General features: G+C 41.0%; 1 protein-coding gene across 2 annotated transcripts in view; it reads right to left on the bottom strand.

The window, feature by feature from the left end:
• The window catches only part of WDR7 (WD repeat domain 7), a 351,427-nt gene that overhangs the window by 104,849 nt on the left and 231,149 nt on the right, over nucleotides 1–15,429 (bottom strand). For both annotated transcript variants that reach the window (XM_065889408.1, XM_065889409.1), the window contains one exon: nucleotides 10,703–10,889. In XM_065889408.1, coding sequence (XP_065745480.1) covers nucleotides 10,703–10,889 — 187 coding nt within the window. The remainder of the gene's footprint in view (nucleotides 1–10,702; nucleotides 10,890–15,429) is intronic.

Below are 15,429 nucleotides of genomic sequence, written 5' to 3' on the forward strand. Positions count from 1 at the left end.
AGTATTAAGACTTTTCTTTCATTAAAACGTGGCATGTGACCCACACATCAACTGTGTACAGGGACTATTTTGTTACTCAGTAAGAGATCCATTATAGCTTCTCTCGCTAGTTAAATAACCTTGGTATTTAAATATCCATATGAAATTATATTAAGATCTGTCCTGCTCCAATTAAATAATCTTTGTGTTTCATGTGTCAAATGAATTACATTTACTAAAAATTTTCAGGAAGTTTACAAGTATCTCTATAATTGATCTAAGAATCATTATTTTAACTTTTAGTTGAAAATAAGGAGGCATCATATAGGCATTCCCATCATTCTTAAAAGGTAAATTGATTATAGAAAATTCTGCTTATTTCTTTGTGACTTTTACATTGCTCAGTCTCTGTCTGATAATATAACTGTCTCTACTCTTTTTTTCCAAACTGAGGGTAGACACAAAGCGGGAACTCAGAGGAGAAGACGATGGAGAGCTTTCCTTTCATGTTTACCGCCAAAAAGACAGATGTGAGCTGAGAGAACAAACACACATAGCGAGCAATAAACAGAAGGGATGCATTGGTGGGCGCATCACCCCCATGGAAGGTCCTGATGCCTTCGGACCCAATGGGGGTGGGACAGAGATTCTCATCAGGAGAGCAGTTTCTCTTCTGGATTAAACTTTATTATTGAGAATTCAGGAAAAGAAATGTTTACTAGGTGAGTAGTGCTGGGCTAGATTGCTTAAAAAATTATTGTCAAAAAAATTATTGTAAAGTTTTAGATCATTATTAAGCTAAGTTTTAAAAAATTCAAAAGCTAAATTTTTCAGATGCTCTATGATGTCTCCTGTCCTCAATGTGGATGAATAGATGTTGATAATATTGAAAGCCTGAAACAAACAAAAACGGTATGTTAATTGAATAATTCTGAACAAACCTAAATCAACTTTCCTAAGATCAGTAAGACCACAGGATGTTGAAGTTGGAAAGATCCCCTAGGCAACATCCCTGCCAAGCAGTCAGCCAGGGAGAAAGAGTGGCTATTTCCAGGGCGGCCCACCCCACATGTGGGAGGCATAAGAGGAGGAAAAAGAACTGGACGGGAACCGTAGGTAGAGGGTTGAAGTGGAGCTTCCCTGTGCTACTTCATGTCCTCTTGCATCTGCCCAGAACATCCCTATGAGGTGGTGATATCAGCATGTTACGAGGGAGAAATCAGGTCCAGAGAAGTTCAGTGAAGAGCCGAGGTAGCAGCGTAATGTCTCAGGACAGCCGACCTCTGGAGAAAATTAAGGGGGAGGGGCTGGACGCTGCTGTGGGTAATTGGATTAATGAATCGCTAACAGGACTAACTCAGCACTTTTGGATGCCTGGCTAGACTGCATCCCTGAGAGAGCTTTCTAGGGGTATGTTGTAATACATGGACCTCCGCTCTGTCTTCTTCAGTATCAACAGTGGATTGAATGAAGATACAGGATGCACGGTTATCAACTGGTATGGAGGTAAAGTTGTAACAGAGAGCAACTGTACTAAATAGCAGAACTGGAAATCAAAAACCCTCAAAAAGATCAAATTCAGCTAAAGAAAGAAGTCTTACATGTGGGTACCGATGACCAACTTTACAGGTAGGTATAGGACAGGCGATGGCCGAGCTTATGAAACAGACCTGAGGGTTGTTGTACTTGAAACTTACATCCGTGTGTTGGTGACGTGGCTACCTGCAGGGCTAGGCTGAATCAAGGAAAATACAAGGATAGAGAAGATGTTGCCCCTGCTGCCCTTCCTGGCTCTGGGTGCCCTCCTCATGGATGTATTGCTCGCTAAGAGATGGGGCCTGGCTTCCACAGGACAGGCGTTACAGCATCCTCCTGGAGTCCGTGTAAGTCCTGCCCGTTCCCAGCTATGCTGTCGTGACCTCTTGCAGTTGGAAAGCAGAGTTTTATTCACATCAACAGGATCCTTGCAAACTCACCGCCCACCTCTAAGTCCTCTCTTCCACCCCGTCTCTGTTCCTTGCATGGAGGAGAAAAGTTTAGTGGGATGCTAAGAAGGGGCCAGGAGAGGCGAGGCAGAGGGGAGAAAGAGAGAGAAAGAAAGAATAAATACACATGGATATGCACATGTGTGTGTGCACCTGAGGGTGGGGGAGGTCAGCTGACAGACTTCCAAGGCTCACGCCACAGTGACAAGTGGATATTGTCCCCCTGCCCTCATGCTGTGCCCTGTGGCCACCCTAGACTGAATAAGCACAATGTCAGTAAAATGGTTATATTAAAATACCGACTTCACCAGGCTGATGAGAACATTGAACGAGATAACAAATGCAAAGGCATCTGGCCCTGCCTCTGACAGTTATAGGTACAGCAGGTGCTTCTTCTCAACCAAAGATGCCTCTTACAAGTAGAAACAAAGTGAAAAGAAAATGAGATCAATGAATGGCAGGTCACTAGTTTCAAGTTAAAGGCTTGGTCACACATTACCCTTCCTCCTCAGCAAATGACCTTGGGAATCTGGGCAAACTGGCAAACTTCTTATAGGAAGAAAAGTGATAAAGTGGGGGTAATGGGGAAGGAAGCGAACCAAAGACATAGAGAAGTGCTGCCCGTTGGATTCCAGCTGTTGGGAAGCTGGACCACCCAACAATCTGTAGAGGCACCAAGGTGTGCATTTGAGTGATTCCTGTCATCAGTGTCTGGCAGTCTGAGGGCAGGACTTCAGAATGTGGAAGCAGCTCTTGCTCTGAGGTTAGGGCTCTGCAGTGACCGTCAGAGCATCCACAGTGCACAAATGGGTGGTCTGCGAGCGTGATAACAGAAAGGAGTCGCCCAGGCAACAGGGGCAGAAGAGAAACCTTGTCTCTCTTGTCTACAGCCTCTTCAATGCACCCCTGCCAGAGTAATCTTCCCAAAGCACCAACTTTATTTCATGGTTAACCTGCTTAAAAACTGCACTGGGTCCTAGTGCTTAGAAAAATCTTAAACTCCTTGGCTGGAGATTCCAGGCCCTCCATAATCTTGTTTTGCTAATTTATAACTCAGTCATTTCCACACCCATGCTCCCGAGGCCAGACTAATTTCAAAGCTGGTCCCTAAAATTCGATTCCTTTTTTAATCGTAGTATTTTGCTAATGCTTCTCTGCTACCCCTTTCCCCACTAGCACACTCTCCTCCCTCCCCTCTGTTCAATTCTTGTGGAAGCCCACGTGGTATTCTGCAATTGCTACAGCACTCAATTACCATCTATTGAAACAAAAACAACCAACGACAAAACCTGTTCATTCCGGGCCCTTAGCACTGACCCTCATTCTGAACTAGTTTTATACTGTGAACCAATAAACAGGTTAGGACCATGCCTTCTAATCCTGTGTACCACCCCCTACCCCCTGCAATGTGCCTAGTACAGCCCTTGGACGTAGTGGTAGCTCAATAGTTAAATGAAGGTAAATGAAGTTACCTGGCAAATGCCGCAGGAAAAAAAAAATCACTTAAGCCAGTTATTCGACTGAATTGACCAAGAAATGAAGTCAAAGTAATTGATCTGGTGGTCCCAACAGACAAAGTCTAATTCTGCATGTAGTTATCTTGAAAGTCAAAAGTGTACTGGGTGTGTGATATATTTTAATGTGGAATTCTAACTGAAAAGGAAGGATCATACTATCAGAGGCTTGAAATTAAAGGGGATGTCTGCCTTATTCTGGAATCTGTATGTAAACACAGAACTCACTCTTTTCACCTGATCCTGCTTATCTGGCTCTTATGCAGATCATTTGTTACATAGGTTTATAGGGTGGGTCTTTGTTTCAGTCTTTATTCTGAAAAATATGATATGACACACTCTCACTTTTACTCAGCATTTCAGTATACACATCCAATACGAAATACCAGAGATGATAGATATTATAAATAAAAACCATGAATAGAAAATAGTCCACTCAGGCCAAGCTCAATCCTTACTTGACTGCTCATTAAATCCTGTTCTAACCCTTACTCCATGGCAGTAAAAGCTTTTTAAAACTTACATGTAAGACCACCTCAGTTAAATGTCACTGTCTACAATTGTCAGACTTCACCCATCTGTCAAATTATGGAACGCCATAAGGGAATATTCAGGGTGGGGGGAACACAACTTTCATAGAATAACCTGCAAATCATAGTCAACACGATTATGGACTGAGTGCTTGTGTCTCCCTAAAATTCATATGTTGAAGCCCTAAGCCTCAATGCGATGGTATATGGAGACAGGCCTCTAGGAGATAATTAGAGTTAGATAAGGGCATGAAGGTGGGGCCTTGTGATGGGATTAGTGCCCTTATGAGAGAAACCAGAGAGCTTGATCTACTTCTCTCTTCAAATCTTGGTCACAAAGAAGTCATGTCAGGACACAGCAAGATGGCAGAGCCTACAAGCCAGGAGAACAGACCTCAGAATGAGGTCTTACCAGCACCTTGACCTTGAACTTCCCAGCCTCCAGAGCTGTGAAAAATAAATGTCTGTTGTTTAAGTAGCCCAGTCTGTGATGCTTTGTTATGGCAGCCCAAGTGAACTAAGACAAACAGTAACAGAACATTGAAAACACTCCCCATCTGAAACAAAGACTAAAATTATTTTGAAAATACATAATTACATATCATCTGGGAATTCCATTCTACCCCTCCCTGGTAAAATAGGTGTGTTGACAATTGTCTTTAATGAACAACCGTCTTTAACGTAATAGGGAATCAGCAATTCCTCTTTGTCATGTGGGACCTAAATCTGATAAGTCACAGGTGGCATTAATTTCCTAAACTCAAAGGTGGCAATTCCTCCAAGTGCATATCTTTTAGACCTATTTCCTATATATTGTATACATTTACAATGAATAAAATCTATGCCAACATGATTTAGTTAAATGGTTTCCTCCAATTATAAACTTTCTATTAAAAATAAATGCATGTGAATAGGAAAAATAATCTAAATATTGAAGCCTAAAGCACCTTAGTGTTTGTATGATGTGATCTTTACTCTCTGGCTCTCAAATCTAAAAATTATGATTGAGATCTGAGTTAAAATGTCAATTCTTTTTTCTCCAGCTCTATTTTATATTGTCCAGAAAGAGTCTTTCCAACATATAAGGCTTATCTATGTTATCAGAGCATGTGTGGTTTCCAATGACTGTATGTTTCTCCCTTAAAGTTTGGCAACTGTGAATATTACAGAAAAGCAATGGACTCTGTGTAGTTCATCCACATCCCTGAGTCACAGCAGTACGAGGTGAGAGTCTGGCACCTTCAGCAGCTTGGCCGGCCCTGCTCTGCTGTTCTCTTTCAGAGTAAAGGTCTGCAACATGAACTAGGAAAATGGAATCAGAATCACAGACCACAACACATACAAAAGCACAAGGATTCTTCTGTACTTTTACATAAAAAAAGTAGGATATTCTACTATTTCTAACATTTTATCCATATGTCCATAACCATGCTGATCTAAAAAACCATGGATTTTTAAAAAAGATAATACTGCATACATTTCTATTATTTCCACAATCAGCTGGGGATGACTTAACCTATGATTTCAACGAAGTGCAGCCTTCCACTTTCAATTAAACAGTCCATCATGAATAAACAGCCCATAATCTTAAAAATTCCTCACGTAGAATTCTACCTGTGGATCTCTCATTATATAAAGGGTGACATAACCATGCAGCATGGAAGCAGCAGAATGGGAGTCGGGAGACCTAAGTTATAGTCTTAGCTCTCACAGGACTAGTGTAACCTCAGACAAGTTGTTTAATCTCTACAACTTATTTTTACTTAATAGCATATTAAGGGCACTGGATTGCATACTGTTGAAGAAGATTTTTGTCTCTAAAATTCTAGGATTTTATTAAGTGTTTATTGCAAATAACAAAGCAAATCATATAACAGGTGTTTGAATACATAAGAATAAACACATAGTATCGAAACATGGCCCAAGCTGTCAAGGAGTTTACTGATATTTAAATGGGCTTCTAGTTTCCAGAAGGCACAAAATTCTTGATGAAAATGATTTCATTACATAGATTTTTAAAATCTGAAAATTCTGAGTTGACCTCTTTTAGGTCCTTTTAATAGGTTGTTTTGAATTTAGTACTCTGTTGGTCTTTAATTCTCTGGGTATAAGATTTCAAATGCAAGATGGCACAGGGGTGGGAGTGTGGCTTTTGGTGTCAATGAGACCTGGGTTTGAACCTCACCTTTTCCTGGACAAGAGAAAGCACCTGTCTCAGATTCATTTTATGATCTTTTATAGTCATTTTTACACTCTTTTAATAAAGAAAAAGGTAAAACCAACCCTCTCTTTGAACCCAATTCTATTCCCCAGAGATAATGAGTAAGGCAATTATGTTCAAGTTTTTGACTGGAGCATCCCAGGGCTTAATTTCTGCAAGAAATTAATAAATAAAATTAGCTACAAACAATGCTTAGTTTCATGTCTCTATGTGTGCAGCTGTCCCTCAGCCTCTTTGGGGTGTGCCTGGGCTTTCCCCATCTGTCCTTTTGCACATCGTAGTTATTCTTCCCTACCTCTCCTCACAATCATTCAAAGGAAAGATTCAGATGAAATTCTTCCTTGGGTACTGTCTGGGTAACCCCTGTGATTCATCTGCCATGCTCTGAATGTCCATACCTTTTACTCTCCTTCTTTCCTGTAAGATCTTATCTTTCCTGTAAGACTGCAAGTCACGTGAAGGGTCTTTGTTTCATGAAAGTTTGTCACTACATATAGTACCTAACACTGTCCCTTCCACATATTAGCTACTCAGTAGATGCTTGCTTAGTTAATAAATGTAGTTTAAAATTGGGCAAAATGTTTGAAAACACTGGAAAACAGCTGGTTTTATTTTGATTCCAAAGATATAAAATTCTAAGCCATATTTCTAAAATAAAAGCATTATTGGGCTTCCCTGGTGGCGCAGTGGTTGAGAGTCCGCCTGCCAATGCAGGGGACACGGGTTTGTGCCCTGGTCCGGGAAGATCCCACATGCCACGGAGCGGCTGGGCCCGTGAGCCATGGCCACTGAGCCTGCGTGTCCGGAGCCTGTGCTCCGCAACAGGAGAGGCCACAACAGTGAGAGGCCCGCGTACCGCAAAAAAAAAAAAAAAAAAAGCATTATTAATTCTGGGAAAATGCTCTATTAGTCTTGAGCCATATACAGTTTTTCAGGAGGCCTCTCAGGAGTCATCTCTGACAAAGGATGTCAACACAGGGGAGAGAAGGAAAGAGAGAAACTCTGCTATCACATGTATTCCTCAGAACTAGATACCAACCTGAGCGAGCTGCCCTGCCTCGAACTCCCTCCTTCATAAACTCACAAGAATTGAAATAAAGAAGGAAACACTGCTTATGTTTTTTTCTTTTTAAAAAGCACAAGCCTAACATAAAAGCTTCTCCGTAAAGCAAGCTTAAGATCACAGTCAGCAGCAAGGCGGCCAAGCGGTGTTACGTGTGCACAGAGAAGTGGGCACAGAAGGGCGGCCCCACAGGCACGATGCACAGTCACCCTGCTGCTCTATCTCGCCCCATCTCAGTCCTTCTGCAGCCTGTACCAAGTGTGTCATGGATGTAACAGGTCATTTTCAATCTATATCTTGTTATAGATTAATAAGCAAACATTTTCTTGCTTATTATACAATTTATCATGATGAAAATTACATTGGACTCCTCAAGGCTACACGCTGATACATTCATTTATTCAGAGCTGTGTGTAGAGAGTTATACTAATCTTCATGACAGAAAAGGATGTAATAGCAAGATTTAAATTACCTACTGAAAGCTAAAGTATTGGTGTCTGTGGACATACTCCATGTAGATAAAACACAGCACATCTTTATGTTTGCTGATATAAGCTTCATGTGAACTTATTTAAACATAAAATAAGACAAAAATGTTAGATGGTTAGTCTAAAACAGAAACCCATTACTTCTCCCAGGCAACAAAACAAGACTGCATACTATTGAAATTGGTTTTGATCAGATTTGAAAATAGGCTATAAAATTAGGTCAAAGTAAAATTCTGGACAATCAAAAATATTAAAGGCTTCTCAAGGTAACCAGGAGAGCTGAGGTAAAAGAAGCCACTCTGTTGACTCCTTGGAGGGTGTCCATGGCAGTTGCAGCCCAGGGGAGGGTAAAAGGTTGAAAATACATTCCAGGCTTTGCACAAAGGCCAGCCTTTTACGACTGCTGCCAACTCGTGGGCGCACATTCCCTCCTAATCCTTTAAGTCGATCGAGAACCTTCAGGCCACCTGTATCCATCCAGAAACTATCCTGTTGTCACTATGTGGAAGTGTTTATTCTAGAAACGGGCATCTCTTCCATCTGTTGAACACTAGGACAATGACAATGGCATCACCATCCATACCCCCTCCCCCAGCAATATAGGTAACATCCATTCAATCTCTTAACATGTGCTAAGTGCTCTTCTAAGCACCTGGCAAATATAAACTCACTTAACATCAATCTTATGAAGTAGGTATTTAATTAGCCCCAACTTGTAAATGGAACTGAGGTGAGAGGTGAAGTAATTTACTGAAGGGTACATAGCTAGGGAGACACAGAGGTGAAGTTGAGGAAGTGTGGCAGTATGAAGCAGGTGAAGGGGGTGGACAGCTGCTTGGGTTTGAAATGAATACCCTTCCCCTACCAGTCACTCTTGGGACTTTGGGCTGGGGATGCCCAATCTGCGGACAAAGTCACAGCATTCCAGTCTAGCCTTCAGTTGTTTCTCTGGTCTCCACTTCTGAGCATACAGCAGCCAGCAGAAAGATGACAGGCCCAAAGCACGCTAGAATATAAGGCAACTGTGGGATATGAGAGAGGCAACCATGAAGAAAAGGGCAGAGAACTCTAGTTTTTTAAGAGGTTAGCAATGGTAAGCATGAAATGCCATTCACAGAAAAAATCAAAGAGGTGATAACACTTACAGGCAGACCTCAAAGATACTGTAGGTTCGGTTCCAGAGCAGCACAATAAAGCGATGCACACGAATTTTTTAGCTTCCCAGTAAACATATAAAAAGTATGTTTATACCATACTGTAGTCTATTAAGTGTGCAATATCATTAAGTATTGTTACAATGTACATACCTTAATTAAAAAATACTTTATTGCTAAAAAAGTCACAATAATTACAAAAATAACATCAAAGATCACTGACTACAGACAACCATAACAAATATAGTAATAAAAAAGTTTGAAATATTGCTAGAATTACAAAAATGAGACACAGAGTCATGAATGAGCAAATGCTGTTGGATAAATGGTGCCAACAGACTTGCTCAATGCAGGGTTACCATAAACCTTTGATTTGTAAAAAAAAAAAACCCACAGCATCTGTGAAACGCAATAAAGTGAAGGACAGTAAAATGAGGTCTGCCTGTACATTAAGAGAGGCATCATGGGACAGTTCAAGAATTCCTCCCACTAGGAATTCACCCTCACTAGGATGACTATACTAAAAAAGCAACAACAAAACCGGAAGATAAATGTTGGCGAGGATGCAAAGACAATTCCTACATTGCTGGTAGGAATATAAAATGGTGCAGCTGCTATGGAAAACAGTTTGGTGGTCCCTCAATAGGCTAAACACAGAATTACCACATGACCCAGCAATTCCACTTTTAGGTATCTACCTAAGAGAAATGAAAACTAGGTGTTCAAACAAAGTGGAGGCAAGCCACATGTCCATCAACAGATGAAGAGGTAAATAAAATGTGGTATATCCATAGAATGGAATATTGTTCAACTATAAAGAGAAACAAAGTACTGAAAAATGCTGCAACATGAATGAACCTTGGAATCATTACGCTAAGTGAAAGAAGTCAGACACAAAAGGCCACATACTGTATAATTCCATTTATAGGAAATATTCAGAATAGGCAAATTCACAGAGACAGAAAGCAGATTATTGATTGTCAGGGGACAGTGGGAGGGGAGAATGGAAAGGGACTGCTCAGTGGGTATGGAGTTTCCATTTGGGGTGACTGCTACTGGGAACTAGGTAGTGGTGATGGCTGCATAACTGTGAATGCAGAGAATGTTGCTGAATTGTATCCTTTAAGAGGGATACAGTAGTAAATTTCCTGTTAGATGTGTATTATACCATCAAAACAAAACAAAAAAGACTCCCTCCAGGAATCAGGAGGCTGGGTTCTCAAGTCAATACTAACCTCTATCACCAGCCCCAGTTTCATTTTAGGAACTGCCTTGGATCCTCTTCTTATTCCTCTACTCTCATCCCTGCCTCCCTGGACCACTGCAACCTCCTTATGGCTGATCCTCTGCTGTGTGCAAATGAAACCTCAATAAAGCTGGTTTAAAAATTAACATGAGTGCAAAGGAGTAATTCCCCAAACTGGCCAGGTATTGTATCAGTAAAACATTTTTGAGCAACTATATATATCATTTTCCTTATATGTGATATGTTTATATTATTACTAGCTGATAATATCTCAAGGCACAATAAACATATATTTAAAACTATGCCACGGATAAATCATTCATTGGCTCAAAGCTAAATCCCAATTGTGTTAAAATGACAGAAACATATCTCCCTTTCATTGTCTATTTCCAAAATTTCATATATTGAGATATTTGTCTATTTTTTCTCCATACGCAATTTATAAAGAGTAATCAATGACCTCTACTAAAACAAAACAAACAAAACCAATAAAAGCCAAATGAACTGAAATGGAGCGTGTACTTGGCAAGTTGTTTCTCGGCATCGGCACAAAGTTCAAGAAGCCCCATCAGGACAGCAGACACATCCATGTAAGGCTCCCAAACTGTGAAACCACGTCCAATCAGATCAATGGCTGTTCTTCGGATCGTACTGTGTGGAGGAAGTTTGGGGCTCGGTGGCTGCAGCAGAAGAAATGTCAGTGCCTTACCTAAAATTACAAAATAAAAGGCAGAGCAATAAAGTAATTTTACTTTTGTGATGTTTTCTTTGAAGCATATTTTCAAAATATAAACCACTTTGGATTTACTTTAACTGACAAGGGGTTTTGAATAGCGAGACTATAAAAAGATCTCAAGTTTACAGTTTGTTTAGCCATGTACTTTAAAGAGATAAGTTAGGCTACAATATTTTATACCATATTCTAAAGTGTTGAATTACATAATAACTATATTTAAATAAGTATATATAATTTCAAAACATAATAGTGATTCTAAACTTCCAAACAATGTTTCTCCCTACTCAGCATTCTGCAAAATGAAGATGCTTCCAAATAATGTAAGATGGTATTTCTTCATCTTTCTTCTGCATCTAACAGAATTCATATGCGAAACGCTTCATCAATAACACTTCTCATCACAGGCAATGATTATCAACAGGGATGAGGGATGGAGAAGGTAGAATGTGTAGTTTTCAAAAGACTCCACTCCACACCGCCACTGCCCCAGACAAGCATATTTGTTCCTCCACATTCTGGTGTACCAATAGCAGACAATGACATCAAGTACTGGTAAATTCTTCACATAAGTTTGTTACGCAATTTAAAAAATAGCTCAATATTACTTCTAAATCTGATGAAATGATCTAGATTTTAATTAATATGTATTCCTTTATGTTGAAGATCAAGCTAACCATTTGTATACCTAAGCCAATGGTCATTAAGCTACAAAAGCTCATCTACTTCCAAAGGCATTTTGACATTAAAAAAACACAAAACACCAGGGATTGTCAAGAACAAACTGCAACTTAGAAGAGGGTTTTTTGTTTGTTTGCTTTTTGAGGGGAAGAAATAAAACAGTTTATAAATCATATTACTGTATAACATACTAGTTAAAGGGAACAGAGGCTTCAGATTCAAGACAGAGTATTAACTGATTTTATAACTTACTAGGGGGCAGGCTTAGGAAGATACTCAGTGAGTCTCAGCTTCCTTGTCTGTAAAATGGGGATAATAATAGCTATCACTCATGAAGGGCCAGAGTGTTAAATGAATTAAACAATGAAGTGTACTGCCAAGTGCCCTCACTGGCGTGTGTTCAGTGAAGGGCAGTCAGGGCTCATTCTGAATAACATGTTGAACTTGTCTGTTTTTAAAATTAAGAACATGGCATATAAACTTTAATTTAATTCACTCAAATAAAAGCATTTACTCATTGGCTATGCTATAGCCAATTGTTAAATGAGAATGGATTGAAATGGGGGTGAAAAGAAAGATACTGTAAAGCTGAGACAAGTCTGTGAACACACTCTCTATACAGTGGTTCTGAATTTCTTCTCAGTCACAGAATCCTTAAAGATTCTAATAGAATGTTTTTAAAAGATAAAAAAAAAATAAAAAGAATCTGTTGAAAGCCATCAGTCCTTTCCTCAGGAAACTATATACACATACATATCCACCAAATTCTGCAGAAAGATGTCAAGGAGGCCACGGACCTTGGGTTAACAACTCCTGCCGTAAACGAAAAAGGTACACAGATATGGAAAGCCTCCTTGAGAAAAACTTGTAGAAATTCATACTTCATTCATACATGTATTTGAAAATTTTACTCATACTTAGCTATGTAAATATAATATGTAAAGCTCCAAGTTTTGTGGATCATAAAAATGTAAACCGCTTGAAAGAAAGAGATCCAATGCTCTATTTCCTGCCAGTACCTATGTGTCTCTTATCACAAGTTATCTTTAAATATAAGCATTTTGGTGCATTTCCCTTCTCCTCAGCAAGTTTGTTAGCTCCTTGAGGGAAGGAAGTATGTTTCATATAACTCTGCATCTCCCAAACCACCAAGCACAATGCTTTGCACACATTATGGACCTAAAATGGTTAACAGACCTGCCTTTACTCCACGTACACTTCTAACGCAGCTCCTGGCCCCAGTTTGCCAGAATGATATTTCAAACTGTCAAGAATATCTACCACTTTCCTGTTATTCTTGACATCTAGGAAGTCGTATGACTCCATATAATATAGGTGCTCTGCAATATGGGCCAAGGTGATGAAAAAGCTAAAATTAAGACAATGATAGCACTTCTCTATTAACAGAAAAACATCTCGTGACGGAATTTTATGAATTTTAAGTTTTATCTCCCAGAACTTTTCTTAAACCTTAGGTACCCAATAAAGGTTGTATTTTAATCTCTTCAAGATGGAATCTAATTTTGTACAAAGGCACATATTTACTTATTTTCTGTAAGTGCCCCACTACTGCACAATCGGGGAATATTGCCTCACTGAGTAACCAAGATGGAGAAGGACTCTACCACCTGCCACCATGATTGAGTCCTTTGTAAAAGACTCTCCTGGTAGCAGTATTAAGAAGTTCAACAAATTGGCCTGATATTCACTCAAGACTTTCCACAATTTGGTCCCAAACTTTCCATCCAAAGATTCACTGAGGAACTGTTTATAGAGTATTGTTATATTGATATTATACTAAATGCTGGGGAAACACAAGAGAACAATACTCTCAGTTCTTTCCCTCAGGAAAATTCACTGTAGCTCAGGATATAGGTGAGCAAACAGGTAATTTGAATATATTATGAGGAATGTTAGAACATTTATAAGCACAAGGTATCAAGACAGAACCTAAAAGGGGCGCTTAACCCAATCTCAGGGAAATAAGAAGGCTTCCGGGAAAGGTGGCCTCTATACAAAAACCTAAAGACTAAGTAAAACTTTGTCACTCACAGGAGAGGAGTATGGAAAGAAAACATTCTAGGCAGAGAGAATAGCATGTCTAAAGACCATCAGATGAGAGAGAACATGACCAGACCAACGGCTTACACATAGTTCAATATGGCTGGAAAGTTCGTTGGTGGAAAGAGAAGAGGTTGGGGCGATGGACAAGAGGGAAGAGGATGAGGTGGATGAAATATAACAGTGAGACACGCGACAGCACAGGTTATTAGAGCCTGATCACAAAGGGCCTTATATGCCATGCTAAGAGTTTGTTCATTCTGGTGACAATGGGGAACAATTGGAAAGTTTTAAGCAAATGAGGGGTTTGATTAGATTTTCATTTTAGAAAGATCAACATTTAGGCTGTCATGATTAGAAAGGGGCAAGAACAACAGGACCTTCAAGATGGAGGAATTAAGATGTGTAGATCACCTTCTTCCCCACAAATACATCAAAAATACATCTACACGTGGAACAACTCCTACAGAACACCTACTGAATGCTGGCAGAAGACCTCAGACTTCCCAAAAGGCAAGAAACTCCCCACGTACCTGTGTAGCGCAAAAGAAAAAACAGAGAGAAAAGAATAGGGATGGGACCTACACCTCTGGGATGGAGCTGTGAAGGAGGAAATCTTTCTACACACTAGGAAGCCCCTTCACTGGCAGAGGCAGGCAGTGGGTGGGGGGCGGGGAGCTTTGGAGCCGCAGAGGAGAGCGCAGCAACAGGGGTGCAGAGGGCAAAGCAGAGAGATTCCCGTACAGAGGATCGGTGCCGACCAGCACTCACCAGCCCGAGAGGCTTGTTTGCTCACCCGCCGGGGCGCGGGGGGCGGTGCTGGGAGCTGAGGCTCGGGCTTCGGAGGTTGGATCCCAGGGAGAGGACTGGGGTTGGCTGCGTGAACACAACCTGAAGGGGGCTAGTGCACCACAGCTAGCCGGGGGAGTCCGGGAAAAGGTCTGGACCTGCCAAAGAGGCAAGAAACCATTGTTTCAGGGTGCGCGAGAGGGGGGATTCAGAGCACCGCCTAAACGAGCTCCAGAGACGGGCACGAGCCGCGGCTAACAGCGCAGACCCCAGAGACGGGCATAAAACGCTAAGGCTGCTGCTGCCGCCACCAAGAAGCCTGTGTGCAAGCACAGGTCACTCTCCACACCTCCCCTCCTGGGAGCCTGTGCAGCCCGCCACCGCCAGGGTCCCGTGAGCCAGGGACAACTTCCCTGGGAGAACGCACGGCGCACCTTGGGCTGTTGCAACTTTATGCTGGCTGCTGCCGCCGCAGTCTCACCCCGCATTCCATCCACCTTCCGCCCGCCCCCGCCCCAACCACGGCCTGAGTGAGCCACAGCCCCCTAATAAGCTGCCACTCTAACCACATCCTGTCTGGGTGGGGAACAGATGCCAGAGGGTGACCTACATATAGAGGCGGGGCCAAACCCAAAGCTGAACCCCAGGAGCTGTGCAAACAGGGAAGAGAAAGGGAAATCTCTCCCAGCAGGCTCAGGAGCAGTAAATCTCCACAATCAACTTGATGTACCCTGCACCTGTGGAATACCTGAATAGACAACGAGTCATCCCAAAATTGTGGTGGTGGACTTCGGGAGCAATTGTAGACTTAGGGTTTGCTGTCTGTGACTGATCTGTTTCTGATTTTTATGTTTATCTTAGTCTAATTTTTAGCACTTGTTATCACTGGTGGATTGGTTTGGTTGCTCTCTTCTTTTTTTATAATTTTTTATAATAATAATAATTTTTTATAATTATTTTAAATAATTATTTATAATTATATTTT

This window comes from Phocoena phocoena, chromosome 13 (genome assembly GCF_963924675.1).
Source record: "Phocoena phocoena chromosome 13, mPhoPho1.1, whole genome shotgun sequence".
Classification (NCBI taxonomy): domain Eukaryota; kingdom Metazoa; phylum Chordata; class Mammalia; order Artiodactyla; family Phocoenidae; genus Phocoena; species Phocoena phocoena.